The sequence below is a fragment of the Cottoperca gobio genome, chromosome 1 (genome assembly GCF_900634415.1).
Source record: "Cottoperca gobio chromosome 1, fCotGob3.1, whole genome shotgun sequence".
Lineage (NCBI taxonomy): Eukaryota > Metazoa > Chordata > Actinopteri > Perciformes > Bovichtidae > Cottoperca > Cottoperca gobio.
The window spans coordinates 13,516,380-13,541,012 of NC_041355.1; the positions used below are offsets into that span (position 1 = coordinate 13,516,380).

Consider the following 24,633-nt stretch of genomic DNA (forward strand, 5'->3'; position numbering starts at 1 on the left):
GGAAGAGAGCAGGGAGGTGTCCCCCGGCAGTCTAAGCCTATAGCAGCATAACTAGGGGCTGATCCAGGTCAAACCTGAGCCAGCCCTAACTATAAGCTTTATTAAAAAGGAAAGTCTTTAGCCTACTCTTAAATGTGGAGAGTGTGTCTGCCTCCCGAACACAAACTGGAAGCTGGTTCCACTGGAGAGGAGCTTGATAGCTGAAGGCTCTGGCTCCCATTGTACTCTTAGAGACTCTAGGAACCACAAGTAACAACAACAAACCAAAGCACATGCAAAGTTGTATTCTTAACATCTCTGACACTGAAATTATAGCATTACAGAGAAGACCGAGCAAAGAATACAATCTCAGCTTGAGCTACTGAGCAGCGACAATGGAGAGAACCATTTTCTTACTTGTTCTCTTGACAGCTGTAGAGGGGGATATTGGAAAACACATTTTTGTTCATGAGAGAATGACATGGCCTGAAGCTCAGACTTACTGTAGAAAACATTACACTGATCTTTCTTATGTTGGTAGCCAGAGTGATGTAGACGGGCTCTTACAAGCTGCAGGTGCAAACAGAGTCAGAGGATGGATCGGCCTCCACCGAGATCTTGGAAACATCACTGGCTGGAAGTGGTCAGGAGGAGGACACATTACGTTCCAAAACTGGGAGAGAAGAGAACCAAATAATCTTAATAAGAAAGAGACCGCTGTAGTACTCGACACTAATGGAAAATGGATCGATGTTCCGGAAATTAAGAACTTTCATTTTTACTGCATCAATATTACCGCAGTGGAGGAGAAGAAGTCCTGGGAGGGAGCTCTGGAGTACTGCAGAGAGAATTACACTGACCTCCCCAGCCTGCTCACTGAGACCGAGCTCCTTCTGGCCACTGAAGGGATCCAGAAAGATCACATCTCTGACAGGGTGTGGATCGGCCTGCGTTACCTGGGGGACCGCTGGCTGTGGGTGAATGGTGAGCCTCTGGAGTACAAGGCCTGGCCCCAAGGAGGAGATCGGGACCACCAGTGTCCAATACGGAAACGCTGTGGAGCTTTAACCAAAGAGGGAGTGTGGGAGAACTGGGACTGTTGGGACAAACTCAACTTCATCTGCATCTGAGAGATTCACAACATTTTATCTGGTAAATTCATTAAAATGGCTTGACATCTATTACTGACTTGTATCAGATGCAATGTACAGAATATGGAAACCAGTAACACTTATAGTACATGTAGCTAATACCAGCATTGATTCAATTGGTATGTCGAGGGAAGAATAACATAAAACACTACGGAATAATGTATATGGAAATCTAAACTCTCATTTTACATTTGTTTTTTATACTGGGTCTTTATTATCCTTTCTTACTGTCGTGGAAATGTATCATATAGTCTTGTTATGTTTTATCTCTATAAAGTTGTTTGGCCTTATAGTCGCTAACCCTGTGTTTTCTCACAGTTGTCATACACATGTCTGATGCCCCTGTGGCTGCTGGCATTTGATAGACAGTAGGTGCCACTTTGGCCATATTATCAGGCAATTAGCAGATGGATGTTGACTGTTATAATTAACATGTGAGATGTCTCTGTGCCTTTTGTTCCCATTTGGTAGACTGAAATGTGTATTGCCTGATCCTCCCAATGCAATTCTACTGTATGACTTGTGTTTCTTGTTACTCATGGTCAGATACTTGTAACACGTGGCTGCAGGTTATCTGTCCTTTCAGCTGAAATTGATTTAATTCTGTTAAACACTTCTGACTCTTCATTAAATAACATCAAAGCTCTAACTTCTATATTTTTTCACTTATTACCAGAAGGTGATTCATTTTTTAATTGCCACCACATTTACTTTCTCATGTATTTGACTGGTACCTGTACATTGGCACTACTTGCCAGGTTAAGAGTTTGTTGACCTTGTTTCATCATTAAAATGTGTATAGGCCTACATTGTCAGGCTTTTACATACACCATGGATCCTCTTCTAAGACAATGATAACCATTTGGAAAATTAAAGTTGTGTTGTTTTGAATAAGAAGTTAAAGTGCCAGATGACATGTTCCGTAACTCAACAAGAAATTAACTTGTTCAACCTTTGACCTTTCCTGCATGTTATCATTGTTCACTAATTAGTGTGCCTGCTATGCAAAACACACGGCACACTAATTGTATTGACCATATTCATTATTGTTATTATTCATCTTCTGTGCAGAATTATTTGTGAAATATAATAATACCTAAAATGTCTGATTTCTGGGATGTAAGCAGCAGACCTGTCATTTGTATTCTTCTCCATCATCCCTTAGCTGGGTTTCCATATTATGAGCAATTACTCACTCAACACCTTCTCAGACGTTATTACACAAATGCCTGTCAACCTTGTTTTCAGTCAAATACTGGATGTTTGACTTGTAACAACTTGTGTAAATTCAGCATCCTGGAAAATATATAATTCATATGACATTTAGATACTTTCATGATGAGCTGACTGTAAACTGCATTGATTTGACATGTTTGTTCTGTTTTCACTCTACTTATCTCATGTACTGGACTCTGGACATCATCTTTAAAATAAATAATGTCATTAACTGCAGTGTGCTGTGTTTTATTATAATAAATATAACTGTATTTACACTGGAGAAAGTATTACTTAAATATTATTCAAACCTCAAATAATATCTTTAAAACATATTTTATAATGCAAATAAATTATAAAATTGCATGATTTTAAACTAACTTGGGATGTTGTGCTTCTAAAAGTAATTTAGAGATCGGATTGAGCTGAAAAAACCTTTTTTAAATATTCTCCTTGGCCTGGTGGAGTTGATTCAGACATTCCTTTTAGTCAAATGTATTTCCATAGATTGAATGATTTTATTTTAAATATAAAACAAATAATCACTAAAATAGAAGGGACTCAAGTACAGTTTTTATTAGTAAAACTATTGTATTGTCTACTATCAATGCTCATAATGTTCAGCAACAACAGCATGTGAAGTTAATTAGTTAACTTAGGTTCGGGAGCGGAGCCACGCCTCAACCGCACCTCTGATCACCGGTCAACACATCTCCTCGTTTGTTTCAGAGTTCTCGACCCACCCTCCCTTTCCTTTCCATTCATCAATTCTCCTTCCTACCTCATCCTAACCCACATCCCTTCATCCTCATCTTCCCATCTCCACTCATCCCTTCCTATTTAATCTGGTGTATAACTGCCCCATGTCTCATTCTAGGTAACGTCTGGGGGCTTGTATTCAGAACGGGCATCCCTCTTCCTCATCTCTTCAATTAAGTGTCAGATTCATCATGAAACTGAATTCACATCGCCTACGGTGCATTGTCTTATAGTTCAGTTTGTAAATATAGAACATTTCTTAAAGACAGAAACAAACAGGGCTTGAAATGTCCAGATAATATAAACTTTCATCTTTCAATTATGCCAGCTGCTTACAGGACAGAAATACAACAAGACAGGTAAAGTGGGACAATGTCATTGCAATATATAGTATTGTTTGTAAAAGAGCAATATTTCAATATCAATTAGCTGAATGTGAAGTGCATGGAGAAAATGCAAATGCTACTACCTAGCTGGTGTGGCTGAAGCCATTTCAATCAGGAGAGACTTCATTTCAAGTTTGATCAAAACAGAAAAGTTTAGAAATATGAATTTGATATTATTTTCCTTTATTGTCAAAACATTCAAATGTGGCGATTAAACCACCTTGTGATGTCATCGTAATTATTAGGGGGGGGGGGGGGGTAATACAGTACAGGAATATCCCCCAGATGGATTCTCGACACTGATGGTGGTGGAGAGGAGATGAAGAGAGTCGGCTGAACATCTGGATGAGATGTGGAGCACCAACCCTGGGCGCTGGAGGGGATGAGAACTGGAGGTGACTGGGGTGGAGGAGGGTCGCATCGATTTTGCACTGAAATGACATTACAGGCCATTTAGCAGACGCGCTTATCCAGAGTGACTTACATTGAACTAACTACAGGGACAGACTCCCTGGAGCAACTCGGGGTTAAGTACCTTGCTCAGGGGCACAATGGAAATGACAACTGACAGAGGCAGAGAAAGAAACAGTTTGAGAGTTTGAGAGTTTGACAGCAACACTATGATCGTCTCAGGGAGATCGTGGCAACATTTGATCAGTTTAACTGAAAGAGTGAAGCTGATTGAGTAGAAGCCAGAGAGCGACACAGAGACAGAGATATAATGTGAATGAATGAGAGCAGAAACAGAATTCCTGACTGAACTTCATGTTGAGTTTCCCATGAAGCCAATATTACAGAGAAGTGATCATGTGTGTCATGGTCCCGGCTGTGCCTCTCCAGCTTTCCTTATGTTTCTACTGTGTTCCCCTCCCTTGTGTTTCCTGTGTTTTCCCGGTTTGTGTGTGTGTTTTTTCTGATTCCACTCCTGCTGCCAATCAACCTGCACACCTGCAACTCATCCACCCATCAAGCTCCTGCAGTATATATACCCCATTTTGATCATAAAGTAAAATACTGTTCAGATTCAGACACCTGTGACTAAATGTGTTGTGCCTTTGTAGATACACTGATCTGTAAGTTGTAATGCACATGTGTAAATGATTAACTAAGGCATAATATTGTTGAAATTGCACTTATTGTTCTTACATTTCAGGTTGTTCATGATAGTTTGTAAAAACGATAGTTCATTAAATGTGAACATTTTCTGAAAGTACTTTTTTGCACTAAAACAATGAGTTGTCATTATTTATAGATTATTATGCTTTGATTTTATTGGTCCGGCCCACTTGAGATCAAATTGAGCTGTATGTGGTCCCGGAACTAAAATAAGTTTGACAGCCCTGCTCTATGTGTTGATGTAAGTCATTTGTTTTTGACATTGGGTGTTTGGTCTACAGTGATGATGTTTTGCTTGTTAAACAAACCAAAGCACATGCAAAGTTGTATTCTTAACATCTCTGACACTGAAATTATAGCATTACAGAGAAGACCGAGCAAAGAATACAATCTCAGCTTGAGCTACTGAGCAGCGACAATGGAGAGAACCATCTTCTTACTTGTTCTCTTGACAGCTATAGAGGGGGATATTGGAAAACACATTTTTGTTCATGAGAGTATGACATGGCCTGATGCTCAGACTTACTGTAGAAAACATTACACTGATCTTTCTTATGTTGGTAGCCAGAGTGATGTAGACGGGCTCTTACAAGCTGCAGGTGCAAACAGAGTCAGAGGATGGATCGGCCTCCACCGAGATCTTGGAAACATCACTGGCTGGAAGTGGTCAGGAGGAGGACACATTACGTTCCAAAACTGGAAGAGCGGACAACCAAATAATTATAATAAGAAAGAGACCGCTGTAATACTCGACACTGATGGAAAATGGTACGATGCTCAGGAAACATCGAACTTTCATTTTTACTGCATGAATAAAATCACAGTGGAGGAGAAGAAGTCCTGGGAGGGAGCTCTGGAGTACTGCAGAGAGAATTACACTGACCTCACCAGCCTGCTCACTGAGACCGAGCTCCTTCTGGCCACTGAAGGGATCCAGAAAGATCACATCTCTGACAGGGTGTGGATCGGCCTGCGTTACCTGGGGGACCGCTGGCTGTGGGTGAATGGTGAGCCTCTGGAGTACAAGGCCTGGCCCCAAGGAGGAGATCAGGACCACCAGTGTCCAATACGGAAACGCTGTGGAGCTTTAACCAAAGAGGGAGTGTGGGAGAACTGGGACTGTTGGGACAAACTCAACTTCATCTGCATCTGAGAGATTCACAACATTTTATCTGGTAAATTCATTAAAATGGCTTGACATCTATTACTGACTTGTATCAGATGCAATGTACAGAATATGGAAACCAGTAACACTTATAGTACATGTAGCTAATACCAGCATTGATTCAATTGGTATGTCGAGGGAAGAATAAGATAAAACACTACGGAAGTAATGTATATGGAAATCTAAACTCTCATTTTCCATTTGTTTTTTATGCTGGGTCTTTATTATCCTTTCTTACTGTCGTGGAAATGTATCATATAGTCTTGTTATGTTTTATCTCTATAAAGTTGTTTGGTCTTATAGTCGCTAACCCTGTGTTTTCTCACAGTTGTCATACACATGTCTGATGCCCCTGTGGCTGCTGGCATTTGATAGACAGTAGGTGCCACTTTGGCCATATTATCAGGCAATTAGCAGATGGATGTTGACTGTTATAATTAACATGTGAGATGTCTCTGTGCCTTTTGTTCCCATTTGGTAGACTTAAATGTGTATTGCCTGATCCTCCCAATGCAATTCTACTGTATGACTTGTGTTTCTTGTTACTCATGGTCAGATACTTGTAACACGTGGCTGCAGGTTATCTGTCCTTTCAGCTGAAATTGATTTAATTCTGTTAAACACTTCTGACTCTTCATTAAATAACATCAAAGCTCTAACTTCTATATTTTTTCACTTATTACCAGAAGGTGATTCATTTTTTAATTGCCACCACATTTACTTTCTCATGTATTTGACTGGTACCTGTACATTGGCACTACTTGCCAGGTTAAGAGTTTGTTGACCTTGTTTCATCATTAAAATGTGTATAGGCCTACATTGTCAGGCTTTTACATACACCATAGATCCTCTTCTAAGACAATGATAACCATTTGGAAAATTAAAGTTGTGTTGTTTTGAATAAGAAGTTAAAGTGCCAGATGACATGTTCAGTAACTCAACAAGAAATTAACTTGTTCAACCTTTGACCTTTCCTGCATGTTATCATTGTTCACTAATGAGTGAGCCTGCTATGCAAAACACACGGCACACTAATTGTATTGACCATATTCATTATTGTTATTATTCATCTTCTGTGCAGAATTATTTGTGAAATATAATAATACCTAAAATGTCTGATTTCTGGGATGTAAGCAGCAGACCTGTCATTTGTATTCTTCTCCATCATCCCTTAGCTGGGTTTCCATATTATGAGCAATTACTCACTCAACACCTTCTCAGACGTTATTACACAAATGCCTGTCAACCTTGTTTTCAGTCAAATACTGGATGTTTGACTTGTAACAACTTGTGTAAATTCAGCATCCTGGAAAATATATAATTCATATGACATTTAGATACTTTCATGATGAGCTGACTGTAAACTGCATTGATTTGACATGTTTGTTCTGTTTTCACTCTACTTATCTCATGTACTGGACTCTGGACATCATCTTTAAAATAAATAATGTCATTAACTGCAGTGTGCTGTGTTTTATTATAATAAATATAACTGTATTTACACTGGAGAAAGTATTACTTAAATATTATTCAAACCTCAAATAATATCTTTAAAACATATTTTATAATGCAAATAAATTATAAAATTGCATGATTTTAAACTAACTTGGGATGTTGTGCTTCTAAAAGTAATTTAGAGATCGGATTGAGCTGAAAAAACCTTTTTTAAATATTCTCCTTGGCCTGGTGGAGTTGATTCAGACATTCCTTTTAGTCAAATGTATTTCCATAGATTGAATGATTTTATTTTAAATATAAAACAAATAATCACTAAAATAGAAGGGACTCAAGTACAGTTTTTATTAGTAAAACTATTGTATTGTCTACTATCAATGCTCATAATGTTCAGCAACAACAGCATGTGAAGTTAATTAGTTAACTTAGGTTCGGGAGCGGAGCCACGCCTCAACTGCACCTCTGATCACCGGTCAACACATCTCCTCGTTTGTTTCAGAGTTCTCGACCCACCCTCCCTTTCCTTTCCATTCATCAATTCTCCTTCCTACCTCATCCTAACCCACATCCCTTCATCCTCACTTCCCATCTCCACTCACCCCTTCCTATTTAATCTGGTGTATAACTGCCCCATGTCTCATTCTAGGTAACGTCTGGGGGCTTGTATTCAGAACGGGCATCCCTCTTCCTCATCTCTTCAATTAAGTGTCAGATTCATCATCAAACTGAATTCACATCGCCTACGGTGCATTGTCTTATAGTTCAGTTTGTAAATATAGAACATTTCTTAAAGACAGAAACAAACAGGGCTTGAAATGTCCAGATAATATAAACTTTCATCTTTCAATTATGCCAGCTGCTTACAGGACAGAAATACAACAAGACAGGTAAAGTGGGACAATGTCATTGCAATATATAGTATTGTTTGTAAAAGAGCAATATTTCAATATCAATTAGCTGAATGTGAAGTGCATGGAGGAAATGCAAATGCTACTACCTAGCTGGTGTGGCTGAAGCCATTTCAATCAGGAGAGACTTCATTTCAAGTTTGATCAAAACAGAAAAGTTTAGAAATATGAATTTGATATTGTTTTCCTTTATTGTCAAAACATTCAAATGTGGCGATTAAACCACCTTGTGATGTCATCGTAATTATTAGGGGGGGGGGGGGGGGTAATACAGTACAGGAATATCCCCCAGATGGATTCTCGACACTGATGGTGGTGGAGAGGAGATGAAGAGAGTCGGCTGAACATCTGGATGAGATGTGGAGCACCAACCCTGGGCGCTGGAGGGGATGAGAACTGGAGGTGACTGGGGTGGAGGAGGGTCGCATCGATTTTGCACTGAAATGACATTACAGGCCATTTAGCAGACGCGCTTATCCAGAGTGACTTACATTGAACTAACTACAGGGACAGACTCCCTGGAGCAACTCGGAGTTAAGTACCTTGCTCAGGGGCACAATGGAAATGACAACTGACAGAGGCAGAGAAAGAAACAGTTTGAGAGTTTGAGAGTTTGACAGCAACACTATGATCGTCTCAGGGAGATCGTGGCAACATTTGATCAGTTTAACTGAAAGAGTGAAGCTGATTGAGTAGAAGCCAGAGAGCGACACAGAGACAGAGATATAATGTGAATGAATGAGAGCAGAAACAGAATTCCTGACTGAACTTCATGTTGAGTTTCCCATGAAGCCAATATTACAGAGAAGTGATCATGTGTGTCATGGTCCCGGCTGTGCCTCTCCAGCTTTCCTTATGTTTCTGCTGTGTTCCCCTCCCTTGTGTTTCCTGTGTTTTCCCGGTTTGTGTGTGTTTTTTCTGATTCCACTCCTGCTGCCAATCAACCTGCACACCTGCAACTCATCCACCCATCAAGCTCCTGCAGTATATATACCCCGTTTTGATCATAAAGTAAAATACTGTTCAGATTCAGACACCTGTGACTAAATGTGTTGTGCCTTTGTAGATACACTGATCTGTAAGTTGTAATGCACATGTGTAAATGATTAACTAAGGCATAATATTGTTGAAATTGCACTTATTGTTCTTACATTTCAGGTTGTTCATGATAGTTTGTAAAAAAGATAGTTCATTAAATGTGAACATTTTCTGAAAGTACTTTTTTGCACTAAAACAATGAGTTGTCATTATTTATAGATTATTATGCTTTGATTTTATTGGTCCGGCCCACTTGAGATCAAATTGGGCTGTATGTGGTCCCGGAACTAAAATGAGTTTGACACCCCTGCTCTATGTGTTGATGTAAGTCATTTGTTTTTGACATTGGGTGTTTGGTCTACCGTGAAGATGTTTTACTTGTTAAACAAACCAAAGCACATGCAAAGTTGTATTCTTAACATCTCTGACACTGAAATTATAGCATTACGGAGAAGACCGAGCAAAGAATACAATCTCAGCTTGAGCTACTGAGCAGCGACAATGGAGAGAACCATCTTCTTACTTGTTCTCTTGACAGCTGTAGAGGGGGATATTGGAAAACACATTTTTGTTCATGAGAGTATGACATGGCCTGATGCTCAGACTTACTGTAGAAAACATTACACTGATCTTTCTTATGTTGGTAGCCAGAGTGATGTAGACGGGCTCTTACAAGCTGCAGGTGACAAACAGTGTCAAAGGATGGATCGGCCTCCACCGAGATCTTGGAAACATCACTGGCTGGAAGTGGTCAGGAGGAGGACACATTACGTTCCAAAACTGGAAGAGCGGACAACCAAATAATCTTAATAAGAAAGAGACCGCTGTATACTCGAGCACTAATGGAAAATGGTACGATGCTTCCGGAAACATAGAACTTTAATTTTTACTGCATCAATATTACCGCAGTGGAGGAGAAGAAGTCCTGGGAGGGAGCTCTGGAGTACTGCAGAGAGAATTACACTGACCTCCCCAGCCTGCTCACTGAGACCGAGCTCCTTCTGGCCACTGAAGGGATCCAGAAAGATCACATCTCTGACAGGGTGTGGATCGGCCTGCGTTACCTGGGGGACCGCTGGCTGTGGGTGAATGGTGAGCCTCTGGAGTACATGGCCTGGCCCCAAGGAGGAGATCAGGACCACCAGTGTCCAATACGGAAACGCTGTGGAGCTTTAACCAAAGAGGGAGTGTGGGAGAACTGGGACTGTTGGGACAAACTCAACTTCATCTGCATCTGAGAGATTCACAACATTTTATCTGGTAAATTCATTAAAATGGCTTGACATCTATTACTGACTTGTATCAGATGCAATGTACAGAATATGGAAACCAGTAACACTTATAGTACATGTAGCTAATACCAGCATTGATTCAATTGGTATGTCGAGGGAAGAATAACATAAAACACTACGGAGTAATGTATATGGAAATCTAAACTCTCATTTTCCATTTGTTTTTTATGCTGGGTCTTTATTATCCTTTCTTACTGTCGTGGAAATGTATCATATAGTCTTGTTATGTTTTATCTCTATAAAGTTGTTTGGCCTTATAGTCGCTAACCCTGTGTTTTCTCACAGTTGTCATACACATGTCTGATGCCCCTGTGGCTGCTGGCATTAGATAGACAGTAGGTGCCACTTTGGCCATATTATCAGGCAATTAGCAGATGGATGTTGACTGTTATAATTAACATGTGAGATGTCTCTGTGCCTTTTGTTCCCATTTGGTAGACTTAAATGTGTATGGCCTGATCCTCCCAATGCAATTCTACTGTATGACTTGTGTTTCTTGTTACTCATGGTCAGATACTTGTAACACGTGGCTGCAGGTTATCTGTCCTTTCAGCTGAAATTGATTTAATTCTGTTAAACACTTCTGACTCTTCATTAAATAACATCAAAGCTCTAACTTCTATATTTTTTCACTTATTACCAGAAGGTGATTCATTTTTTAATTGCCACCACATTTACTTTCTCATGTATTTGACTGGTACCTGTACATTGGCACTACTTGCCAGGTTAAGAGTTTGTTGACCTTGTTTCATCATTAAAATGTGTATAGGCCTACATTGTCAGGCTTTTACATACACCATGGATCCTCTTCTAAGACAATGATAACCATTTGGAAAATTAAAGTTGTGTTGTTTTGAATAAGAAGTTAAAGTGCCAGATGACATGTTCCGTAACTCAACAAGAAATTAACTTGTTCAACCTTTGACCTTTCCTGCATGTTATCATTGTTCACTAATGAGTGTGCCTGCTATGCAAAACACACGGCACACTAATTGTATTGACCATATTCATTATTGTTATTATTCATCTTCTGTGCAGAATTATTTGTGAAATATAATAATACCTAAAATGTCTGATTTCTGGGATGTAAGCAGCAGACCTGTCATTTGTATTCTTCTCCATCATCCCTTAGCTGGGTTTCCATATTATGAGCAATTACTCACTCAACACCTTCTCAGACGTTATTACACAAATGCCTGTCAACCTTGTTTTCAGGCAAATACTGGATGTTTGACTTGTAACAACTTGTGTAAATTCAGCATCCTGGAAAATATATAATTCATATGACATTTAGATACTTTCATGATGAGCTGACTGTAAACTGCATTGATTTGACATGTTTGTTCTGTTTTCACTCTACTTATCTCATGTACTGGACTCTGGACATCATCTTTAAAATAAATAATGTCATTAACTGCAGTGTGCTGTGTTTTATTATAATAAATATAACTGTATTTACACTGGAGAAAGTATTACTTAAATATTATTCAAACCTCAAATAATATCTTTAAAACATATTTTATAATGCAAATAAATTATAAAATTGCATGATTTTAAACTAACTTGGGATGTTGTGCTTCTAAAAGTAATTTAGAGATCGGATTGAGCTGAAAAAACCTTTTTTAAATATTCTCCTTGGCCTGGTGGAGTTGATTCAGACATTCCTTTTAGTCAAATGTATTTCCATAGATTGAATGATTTTATTTAAATATAAAACAAATAATCACTAAAATAGAAGGGACTCAAGTACAGTTTTTATTAGTAAAACTATTGTATTGTCTACTATCAATGCTCATAATGTTCAGCAACAACAGCATGTGAAGTTAATTAGTTAACTTAGGTTCGGGAGCGGAGCCACGCCTCAACCGCACCTCTGATCACCGGTCAACACATCTCCTCGTTTGTTTCAGAGTTCTCGACCCACCCTCCCTTTCCTTTCCATTCATCAATTCTCCTTCCTACCTCATCCTAACCCACATCCCTTCATCCTCTCTTCCCATCTCCACTCATCCCTTCCTATTTAATCTGGTGTATAACTGCCCCATGTCTCATTCTAGGTAACGTCTGGGGGCTTGTATTCAGAACGGGCATCCCTCTTCCTCATCTCTTCAATTAAGTGTCCTTCACCCCTCCCTCTCACAATCATTCATCATCTTCAAACCTTGTACAATGCCATTAAATCTTTAATGACATATATTGTTGTGACGTGGTCCTTGCTTGTGAAGTGATTTCTATGGATGCTAGTGCTTTGACGAAGCTACCTTGCACACTGGAGTTATGTACATAAACATTTGCAACTTTAACCATTCACTTGAAAGGAGAGGTTTTCATAGCATACAGTCCAGACAGCTAACACTTGATGACTTTACAAGAGGATAATGGCAGCAGAAGGAAAAAAGAACTGACAAAAGCACAGCAACAATGAAAACCCCAGTCACTGGCTGAGCCTGGCTGTCTGTCAGGAAACAGAAAATCCAGCTGTCTCTATATATGATATAGCAGAAGGTTCATAACTGCAGACCTGTGAGGAGTTTGCTCATTCTTTGATTAATTCATGCTCTTCTGCTCAATATGTGGAAAGGGGAATTGATGTACAACATGGATATTTTGTGTCTTATCTCTTCATTTAAGTATCAGATTCATCATGAAACTGAATTCTTATAGTTCAGTTTGTAAATATAGAAGATTTCTTAAAGACACAATCTAATACAAAAACAAAAAGTAAAAACAGTAGAAATTGTACTGATTATAACAAAGACAAGGTGCAAATTAAATTATTTAAAATGCTAAACAAAAAATGTCTTGAGTTTGTTGTGTTCTTAAAGGCATAGAAGATAAAGATAATCAGCAGCATTAACCCCCAGCTGCTCCAGTGAAGCTGCTCAGTGGGCAACCACCAGACTGGTATTACTGTTTTTAACGAAGGGAAATGGAAAGGAAAGCGTTTTGCAACCACATTTGAATAGAAAAAATGGCTTGTGTATGCCAGAGAATAACAAAGAAAAGGTAACATCAAGAGAAAGGTTGCATTTGTCAGATAGTGCCGAGCTGCAGTATCTTCATTGATTTGAGACATGTAAAATCAGATGAAACATCTGCCCTCACAGAAAACTCTCTGACAGCTGCCAGGGGGGAAATTCCTTCTCACACGGCTCGTCTTCTCTGTGGCCAGCTACTTTACTTTCATTTCATAGAGCAAAAGAAAGAAAAGAGCTGCCGGGAGCATTACTTTACTCTCCGCTCTGCATGGCCAAGGGGTCCTTTGACATATGGATCAAACAGTTCAGCGTTGGTTGTTTTGCTTTTTGCAAATTCAGAAATGCTGCATCAAACACACCTAAGACATTTCATAGAGTTCAATTCTATTACACAAAATGGGCTTTTTATGAGCCCATTATCATACCCATGACACACACACACACACACACACACACACACACACACACACACACACAAACACACACACACACACACACACACACACACTCCCTATAAACGTCTTTCTTTTTTGAGTATTCATCAAACACTTTGCTCCAAGCACACCATCACTTTATGAACTACTTTTAAGCATCAGCTCTTTGCATCAAAGGAAATCTATTCACAAATGTCCTCATTCCTACCATGTTTCAATTTCAGTAAAAGGAAAATAATATTTGGACATCTCAACGAGCCCTTTGCAATGGTGACAAGCATAGCCTTCAAACCCACCCCTCCCCATTCTGTTCCTCTCTCATGTGCAGGTTTTTACTTCTGCACTAACAGCTGGTGCAAAGTCTGAACCTGCCATTGAACCTTTGTGTGTATTACATGTAAGATTTCTGCTTCTCAAGGTCTGGCACTGTAACATGCTCCAAATGCCGTACTTTATTATAAGTGAAAATTTTAAAAGTGATAAACATTTCAAGCCCAACTTGTCTCTTCTTAAGGTACGGAGGTATTAAACTGACTCAGGTGTTATAAATGAATAAATAGTCTTAAACAGCGATGACACCACAAAGTGACATTTCTGCGGTTTTAAATCCTGGTGCGACTGGGCCTTTAGATTGGTGAGGCTACAACCACACAATCAGTGCACATCTCCAAGCCTGACTCAATAAGGCTTTGTACAGACTGTCAGTCCAAATCCGTTTTCCCAGATTGTATCCAGATAGATTTTTTCGAAAGTCTGGACAGCAAAAGCAATGTGATTTTTGCAAATCGGATCCAAACCACATTTTGGAGGTGGTCTTGAAATGCGATTCCAATCGGATTTCTACAGATGCGTCTCAGTCTGGACGCTCTGGACACTTAAATCAGATTTCAAAGTGTGGAAGTGCTGAGCAGAATCCATGCTGCTACAACAGAGCGCTATGGAGGAGAACAATAGTCTGTGTACAATAGCCGAAATCACAGAACATCGCAATGTATACCAGCTTCCTCCATCGCTGAGTTTGTCTGGTGTGACAGAGGAGTTCTGCACCCTGACTGGACAGCGCGAATGATTGGAGGGCAGATATTGGACCGCCATTTCTCATGCTTCCACGTTGGAAAGCCCCGTCACCAGCGTAACTACGTAGTTTTTGACGCCTATGTCGTTACTACAGCAACACATGCAGATAGGTTGGTGATGTCTGGATACAAATTCAATCTAATTATTTTCAAATAACGTGTGAACAAAAGGGATGTGTCTCCACTCTCGTAAGATACCTGATGAAAAGCCCATTTGGACTCAAAACATTGTATTTATTCAAATCCAAAGATTCAAAATTCACTTTACAGCTTTGAACTCAGCACTTGGAGCTGTGTGTGTTTTTATAATAGGAAAGCTGAAAGCCAGTTAAACCTAATGTTCACTGTTCACACTGTCCCTGCACTGACTGCTGGGTGTGATACATGTTCACTGTAGCAAAAGCTATCCATGAGATATTGCCTAATTCTCAAAAGTGGAGACTTTGAATGTATTATTACTTTTTGGTGAGTGAAAAGAAGGCTGCACTGCGTCCTTGATACATGTGTTGGGCTTCAGGGTTGCTGCCTCTGTAAGTAGCTCAAGGTGCCCGAGTGAGTGGAATATACTGTTTTCCTCTGAGGCTGTTTTTCTGTCTTGATTTTAAATTAAAGATTCCCTCTCTGTCTCATAGGTTCGCCTACATACCTTCCCATGCACACAAGCGCTCATGACTGCAGACCTGTGAGGAGTTTGCTCATTCTTTGATTTATTCATGCGCTTCTGCTCAATATGTGGAAAGGGGAATTGATGTACAACACGGATTTTTTGTGTCTTATCTCTTCATTTAAGTATCAGATTCAGCATGAAACTGAATTTGCCTACGGTGCATTGTCTTATAGTTCAGTTTGTAAATATAGAAGATTTCTTAAAGACAGAAACAAACATGGCTTGAAATGTTTGAAATCGTCACAATACATATCACCGTGGGCCTTTTTCACAGAATACATTTTTACTTATTACAGTGAAAGCACAGGTGTAAATAAAGCCTTTGTTAATGTTATTATTTATAATTATAACAATGATACAGCACTTTTCAAAAAAAAGTTACAAAGTGCTTTACATGGCTGGAATAGGAATAAAGAACTACAGGATTGCAATGAAATGAAATTAGACAATTACTACAAGTCAACATGGAAATAAAAAGCCCAGAAGTAATATAAAAAAGATAGACAGTAATAACATTAAAACGATAACACATGTTGGAAATAAAATGATGCTTGCAAAGCTTTTTTTAAAAGATATGTTTTGAGATGTGATTTAAAAGATGTTACTGATTCTGTAGCCCCAATGTTTGTGCTAAACTAAGCTAAGCTAACCGGATGATGGATGTAGCCTTATGTTGAGGAATTTTGGAATTATCTACTCATTAAGATTTTCCCTCCCAAATCGGCGTTGTCAGCAAGATTCCAAGAAATCTACAGAAAACTGGTAAGTGTCATTTTAAAGTACTACTTTGCTATTGCCTTACCAGGTCTGTGATTGAGGGAATCTTAAAAAGTATCTGTAAACTTTCTGCATTTGAACCGTGAACATTGGTATTCCCAGGGTTAACCCTAACCCTTTTTTTAAAACATTGTCAAGTGTCTCCGCCGGAGAATTAAATTTAATTAAGAGTGACAGAAATAGAATGGATACATTGAGCCATTTGATCAACGTTACAAAGCGTTCACGTTTCAGTGGATAAAGAAAAACACAGGTCTAATCACAGGGTGATTATAGTGTGTATTGGATAAAATAAACGTTGGCAATTTGAAGTAATGACTTTGGTTTCTCAATGACACCACATTTGGGTGTTTCTGGTCCGGGAACAGTTTATTGGCTGTTTTGGACACAGACAAGTTCTGCAGTGAGTTTACACCCTCAGAGAGACGTTTTGGGATGGATGGAAAATGATAATTTCAGTGTATTCAAGACATGTTAGTGAGTCTGGGTTATTCAGAACTAATGAGGGTCCGCATTCATATCGAACAGCAGACGCCGAGGGTATACCGATTATAAATAAGTTGTGCAGAACAGAATACATCTCATATTGCCTCCACTGAAACCATAAATCTAGAAAACACATAAAGGGGAAAGCTGCCGAGACTGATTTTGATGCTACTGCAGTGTTTGTTGGAATTATATGTGTGTCTGTCTATCCGCCGTATGTGCATGTTTTAAATATGGGTAACGTATCAGTCCACAGCAGAGGCTTAATAAATAAAGCTGTAGTTAAATCACCAAAAATGTAAAGACAAAAGCTACATTTGCTAAAAAAGTGACAATAGTAAAGATGTAAAGAAAAAGGTCAATATGTGCTACAAAATGGGAAGAAAGTGCAAAAGAAGTGTACTGTTGTGTTTATGCACCATAGGTGTAACAATAATGTTTGTTGTGGTTTTGTTTATAGTTGCTCATTTTTGTGCAATTGTTCAACTTTTGTTTTCTGTTCTGGTTTAATTTCATTGAGGCTATACTGAGAAAGTTAGATTGTGAATGATAATCAGCAAAAGTTAGTCTTAAGGAAATAAAAGTTGTTTAGTTGGGACATCATGGTTCTGAGACGAGACGAGAGAGAGAGAGAGAGAGAGAGAGAGAGAGAGAGAGAGAGAGAGAGAGAGAGACAGAGAGAGAGAGAGAGAGAGAGAGAGAGAGAGAGAGAGAGAGAGAGAGAGAGAGACAGGGAGACAGAGAGACAGAGAGAGAGAGAGAGACAGAGAGAGAGAGACAGAGAGAGAGAGAGAGAGAGAGAGAGAGAGAGAGAGAGAGAGAGACTTTTTTTTGATTTTTCAAAAACACTTTATTTACATATTCTTAAAACAAACAGTTTACTAATAAAGTGTAACGAAAAATCATATTATCATATCAAAAATATATATTTATAAATAACAATTCTATAAATATATAAAGATTATCCAATAAAAACCTGTGTAAAGTGTAAACATTCATTATTCACAGTGCAGATAATATTTTTAAAACACCAACGTTCTTTAAAAGTGTCGAGATCCCCGGTGTGTTTGTAAAACCTAAAATCGAGCCAGAGTCTTGCCCTGATATTGCAGAGCCACACTGTCTTGGCCTCCTGCCCCTCTCTGTTCTCAACTCTGTTTTTTCTGCTAATGTAGATGGCCATTTTTGCCTCTCCCGAGAGGAAATTTAGGAGCTACCACTTTTCTTTGTTGTCTTTTTTGTAGGCAACTCCCATGATAAAAACACTCTCGGTAAAAACTACGTTAAAAAGACTAAAAACCAATGTTAAAAGAGAGAAAAACTCTGTGAGTCTCTTACACTCAGTAAAAACATGGAATACAGTCTCACGTAAGTTGCAGAATGGACACTTGTTAAAAACAGCAGGATTAATGACAGAGATAAAAGCGTTACAAGCGACGGCACCATGTAAAATCCTCCACTGGAGGTCGGCTGTCCGCTTTTTGAGGGAAGGTTTGTAAAAAGCTCCCCACTGTGGGCCTGGTCCACTTCCTCCACCCAGTCTGTTACTCCACACAGTGGAGGGTCTGCTGCACAGGCCTTTCTTGTGGATGCTTTTTACACAGTTCGTATATAGAGTCTTTTTGTCGGCTCTGTGCAGTGTCAGTCCTGCCGGGTTAGTGACCTTGAGCAGGGGACCGGTCAGTTCTCCCAGCCCTGGGCTCAGGTTGATCTCCGGAAAAGGGTCTGCTGGGTCTGGAGAAGCCTTCCCGTCACTGTAGTCTTTTATTAGGCTCTTTTCCTTCCCAGATAGCCTCTGGCTCCACAGCTCCAGAATCCTCTCGGCCACTCGAGCGGAGGTCAGACCCAGCAGAAAGCCCAGGGCTCGGGCATCACTCAGCGCCGGCCCCACTGCATCCACCAGTTGCTGCAAGCACAGGGTTTTGGACCTGCAGAGCGCCACCATCAGGCTGGGTGTGCTGCTGCTGCTGACGTCCAGCCTGGCTCTGTAAATCAAAGGCTCCTTCAACAACCAGTGCAGAGAGTCCGACATTGGACACCTTTTATGATTAAAAAGGGCCCAAGACTTAAAAACACCCTGATAAAACGGAGGCAGCCCATTTAACTTTAAAAAATTAGGATCAGTTAAAAACAGAGCAGCATCCAGCCCCAGGTTATTTACACGTCTGAGAATGCAGCTGGTCACATCTCTCCACACCAAATCAGCCGGGCCGGTAAGATATTTTTGTAAAAACTGGAGTCTAAAAGTGGCTGTTCGGCTGGCCAGGTGGACAAGGCCCTGTCCCCCCTCCTCTCTGGATAAAAACAGCACCCCCTGTGGCACCCAGTGTAGACCATCCCAAAAAAAGTCCACCATTTCTTTCTGTAGTTTTGCTAAAAGGCCTGAGGGAGGGTCTACACAGGTCAGACGGTGCCACAATTGGGATGCTACAAGGTTGTTTAAACCCTACCTTTAAAAGACATCTGAGGGAGCAGCCACTTCCACTTGGAAAGCTTTCCCTGAATCTTTTCTGTGACGTTCTCCCAGTTCTTCTGGACAATAATTTATTTTCCTAAAAACACGGCAAGATATTTCAGGCCGTCAGTTCTCCAGGTGAGGCTCTGGGGAAGAACTGGGAGACCGCCACGCCACTCCCCGACAGCGTGGGTCTCACTTTTCTTCCAATTTACCTTCGCTGCCGATGTTACACTAAAACTATCTACTATATCTGTTAAAATGTCCGCATCTCTCTGGCTTTTAATAAAAACAATAATATCGTCTGCGTATGCGGATAAAACAAATCTGCTATTAAAACCAGGTAAAACCAGACCTTGTAGGTTGGAGCGTATTTTGCAGAGGAGAGGTTCCAGGGAGAGCGCATAGAGCATCCCCGACAGAGCACAGCCCTGCCGGACCCCTCTACACACTCTAAAAGGAGCACACAGACTACCATTAAACTTCAGCACACTCTCAACTTCACTGTACAACACCTTGATCTTGCCTATGAAACCACCAAACTTCTCCATTACTTTCCAGAGGAAGTTGTGCTCAACGCGGTCAAAGGCCTTTTCCTGGTCTAGAGAAATCAGACCAGTATCAAAGCCCAATGAGCTGGAGACCTCCAAAACATCTCGAATTAGGTAGACATTGTCTACCATGGACCTGCCGGGTCCCGGTGGATGACCTGCTCCATAGCCCCCCCCCCCCCAGCCTGGTGGCCAGAGCCTTGGACAGAAGCTTGTAATCCACACACAGCAAAGACACAGGGCGCCAGTTTCCAATGTCCTGCAGGTTTCCTTTCTTGGGCAGGAGCGTTATCACGGCCCTGCGGCAGGACATCGGCATGGAACCAGAGGCCAGACTCTCGTTAAAAATATCTAAAAGATCTGTTTCTAAAATGTCCCAATATGCTTTAAAAAACTCAACAGTGAGGCCGTCGATACCGGGAGCCCACCGTCCTTGCATTTTCTGCAGAGCAGCCTGTAGCTCCCGTGTAGTCAACGGCCCCTCCAGCTGTGAGGTGGTTTCCTCGGCTACCTGAGGTAGTCCCCCTAAAAACCCCTCTAAAAGCGTTTCCTCCCCCTCATACTCTCTCGAGTATAGGGAGGAATAAAAACTCACAGCCCGTGTTCTGATCTGGCTTGGTTCCGTTATTTCTTGCCCTGTGACTGAGAGAAGTGAGTGGATTACCCTCTTCTGTCTGTTCTTCTTCTCTAGGCCGAAGAAGAAGCTAGATGGAGCATCCATTTCGGTGGCGTTTTGGAACCGGGACCGGACCAGTGCGCCCTGGACTTTAACGTCTAGCAGGTCGGCTAATGCCATTTTTTTTACTTTGAGGATTTCAATATATCCTCGATCTCCTGTGGACTCACTGATTTGTTCTAGTTCCACTATATCACCCTCCAGGTCTTTCATAGATCTGGTGATGTCATGTGTGACATTGAGGGTGTGCTGCTGACAAAGCATTTTAATTTCAGTCTTACCATGGTCCCACCACTGCCTAAGACTGTTAAAATCACCCTTCCTCTGCCTAAAAACACTCCAGAAATAAATAAAAGCTTCTCTAAAATTTTTATCAAATGTTAAAACTGAGTTAAAGTGTTAGTATGCGCTTCTTGGCAACACATTTCTAATAAAAACATTACATAAAAGCAAAGAGTGATCTGTAAAACCAACAGGTATAATATTACACATTTTAAAAATGTTAAAATGATGTTTAAAACAATACGATCTAACCTGGCAGAGGAAATCCTATTTTCTCTGCAATGGGACCATGTGTATTGTTTAGCCTCTGCGTTCATCCTCCGCCATACATCCACCAGACCATGAGAGCGGACCAGCTGCCTCAGAACATGCTGGGACGCTGGAGGCGGCTCTGCGTGGTTCCGATCTAAAAAAGCATTTTCTGTACAGTTAAAATCCCCCCCCAAGAATAACAAATCCTCCGAGGCACAGCTATTTAAAACATCATTAATTTTTTGTAAAAACAACTTCCTCTCTGCACCGATTGTTGGGGCATACACATTTATAAAAAAAGCATTAAAAAGGTCAAACCGGGCTTTTACTAAAAGCAACCTTTACTAAAATGCTCGACCTCCAGTGAGACTGGAGTAAAAGATTTGGAGAAGAGGAAGCCCACTCCTCCACTAAGAGATGTGTTGTGGCTTAAAATGACTTCCCCTTCCCACTCCCTCCTCCAGTCTATCTCGTTAAAGCCGTCGCTGTGCGTCTCCTGTAAAAAAAGTACATAAATGTGTTTTAGTTTTTTTAGTGTTTGTCCTTTTTGCCCCTCCCCTTCTACACCACCATTTCCTCTACTACATCGCCCACTTCCTTTACCTCTTCTACTCTTACCTCACTCACCTCCTCTGCACCACCCACCTCCTTTACTACATCACTCACCTCCTTTACCTCTTCTACTCTTACCTCACTCACCTCCTCAGCACCACCCACCTCCTTTACTACATCACTCACCTCCTTTAAATCTTCTACTCTTATCTCCCCCACCTGCTCTGCACCACCCACCTCCTCTGCACCACCACCTATCCCGTGTACAAAGCTGGACACAGCAGCTGCGCGTCTTGACGCGACGCGTGGAGCGGCAGCCGCTCCTCCAGGACCAGGCGGAGCTGGATCCCCGCGCTTCGGACAGGAGAGAGAGAGAGAGAGAGAGAGAGAGAGAGAGAGAGAGAGAGAGAGAGAGAGAGAGAGAGAGAGAGCCAATGTGTGCGCTAAGAATTAACAAGAACAAAACAAGATTGAGAAAAACAAGCCTCCGCTGCACCATGTTTGAATCACAACAAACACAAAGTAATAGAATTTCTAAAATAATTTATTAATTGTTTCGGATATCATAAGCCAATTTACTGGCCTGTACCCAAAACTACCTGTACAACATAAGTTTATGTCATTTTGTAGAAAATATTGTTGCAGTTGACACATAGGAACTAAATCCTAAAATAATGGTAGGAACATTTGTAATTCTAAAACCCTGGACTCCAGCAGAGCTTTCTGAAATAGTTAGTAACTGAGTTTACCAAATGATTTTGTTTTTAGAATCTAATGTCGGCACAATAATGGTGGAAACAGTGCCAGCTTTGAATGCAATTTGCATCTTCATTAGGTCAGGCCACAGTTATTATAGTCCAGAGGGTGTTATAGTAAACAAGTTTAATGAACAAATTGTTTTTTTCAATACAGGCTCCTCGTATTCTCTTGTGATATGAAACTCATTGTGCAGACTGTCTGAACTTTTGTTCTTCCACATAAAATGACTTTGAAACAAGGGCAGTAAAGCAGAGGTGTATTAATGTCTAACTCAAGCCCCTGTAATGTATCTATTCTCACAATCACTACAGCTAACAGATCTGCCAAAATGGTGCTTTGTTTAGAATCTGAAGATGGTCTAAATGTGACTGATGCTAATTCTAATATGGACTCAACACCAAATGACTAACTCAAAGTGACTCTACATTTTTCATAGTGGTGGATTAGTGTTCAGCATTATTTTCGTATTCATTAAGTTGTACGCTGATAGTTTTATTACTACACTAAATGCCAAAGGTAAAGAGAGACATTGATGACCTGTTGCTCGCTGGTGGCAATAGACCTCTGTATGGCTTCAGCTCCAACCTTGTGTCTGTCATATGAGACTAGCTCACTGGTATTTATTCTTCTAGGTTACCTCCTGTAGTGCAGGAGATGCCTGCTTGTTGGCGAGCCGTTGCAGCTGCTCCAGTTCTTATGGAAAGAAATCAGCCCCATTGGCTCCAAATGTCTAGTTTTGCTCCTATTGCAGTTTTACAAAGTCTGAACATTTCTGCCGCCCAAAACATGACTGCTGCACGTAGATCAGGCTACAATGCAACCATTCTTTCCAGCGTTAACATTTCAGTTCATACAGCCTCACTTTACACCGGCATAAATTGCTCCCATTGATTGTGTTTGGATGTGACTGTTAAACACATAAGTAGAAACGATTATATCACCTAGGACAGAGTAAAAGCAAACCCCTATTCTAAATTTAGGTTTTGATTATCTTTTGTGATTTTTAAGCAATAACACCCTCCCACACTCAATATACTCCAGGTTCTGCTGTCAATATTGAAACAGATGTACTGGGGATGTTTGTTTTGCCTTCTTGAACATCTGCTTAACAAGCTGAGTTGTAAACTTCAACACAGGCCTGTATTTTAGTCGAGAGTCAGACTGCCACAATTTACACTCGAGTTACACTTGAGGTACGCTCTGTTCTTATATCCAGTTTATTGAAAGCTATTTTCTTGTCTTCACAATTGGCTTTCATAACGTAGGATGCATACAGGTGATACTGATTCTGTTTCTAAAAGTAACACAGTAGTTAATTATGCTAATAAACGAGCCATATGTGTACACTGCACCACACATGTACGAAAAAGGAGGGATGAGTCCATTTTAATAATAATATAACAAGAAACTTGTTAGTAAATAGATGCACTAGTGCCTCCAAAACATTCAAAGTAGAGTAACAAGACCATCTAATGTTCTATTCGAAGTATGCCAAATGCAATTATAGCATTAAGTGTTCATGAAATGTTGATGGGGAGGGCTATGTCCACAGGGGCCAGCCCGCATTTGACACCCCACAAGTTTACTCTGCTATGGACTGATGAGTATATAATTGAGTATGTTTTTGAAAAAGTCTCACTGGCATTTTGCAGATATGCTCCAAAAGCCCTCAGAGGAGCCAATTCATCCTTTCCAAACTAGTGATAATGTACTAATCAAAACTCTGGAAAAGGTTTCACTGCTCCCTAGCTGGAGAGGCCAATATCAAGTCCTGGTGATAACCAGAACAGCCCTTAAGGTCGAGAGAAAGACAGAACGGGTCCACGCATCAAGGTGCAGGTTGGCTCTCCCAACCACCCGAGAGGAAACAACAGGCAGTGGCGAATGAAGGAGGGGCTCCTCCTGTTCATCACGCTGCTAAGCGGGCTGGGGCAGAGAACCCTGCAGGACGAGGCAGAGGTTCCAAAGATTCCAGAAAACCAGAGCTCTCGTTTCCAAGGCACTAATCGAGTGAAAAGTAAGGAGGGGCGCTTATATTGAGAGAGCGCCCAAGTCCATTAGAAAAACGACCCCAATTCAGGAGATGAGGATGAATCAACGGGCACTCCGGGTACACAGACTAACAAGAGCCATTTCAAAAGGACAACAAGTAGCTAGCATATTTCTGCCCTGGTATGTTAGGTATGTTTCCCAACAAGAACAAATCTCCTCATCCAAAGTTGTA

General features: G+C 40.6%; 2 protein-coding genes across 2 annotated transcripts; both read left to right on the forward strand.

Moving 5' to 3' along the window:
- Window positions 1–273: 273 nt before the first annotated feature.
- LOC115012556 (macrophage mannose receptor 1-like) lies at window positions 274–2,470 on the forward strand. The gene has a single exon (XM_029438232.1). The coding sequence runs from the start codon at window positions 375–377 to the stop codon at window positions 1,107–1,109; it is 735 nt and encodes a 244-aa protein (XP_029294092.1). The 5' UTR covers window positions 274–374; the 3' UTR covers window positions 1,110–2,470.
- A 2,041-nt stretch (window positions 2,471–4,511) lies between these two features.
- Window positions 4,512–5,928, forward strand: LOC115012306 (snaclec 5-like). Its single transcript, XM_029437861.1, has 2 exons — window positions 4,512–4,563; window positions 5,171–5,928. The coding sequence occupies exon 2, from the start codon at window positions 5,415–5,417 to the stop codon at window positions 5,757–5,759; it is 345 nt and encodes a 114-aa protein (XP_029293721.1). The 5' UTR covers window positions 4,512–4,563; window positions 5,171–5,414; the 3' UTR covers window positions 5,760–5,928.
- The last annotated feature ends 18,705 nt before the right edge of the window (window positions 5,929–24,633 follow it).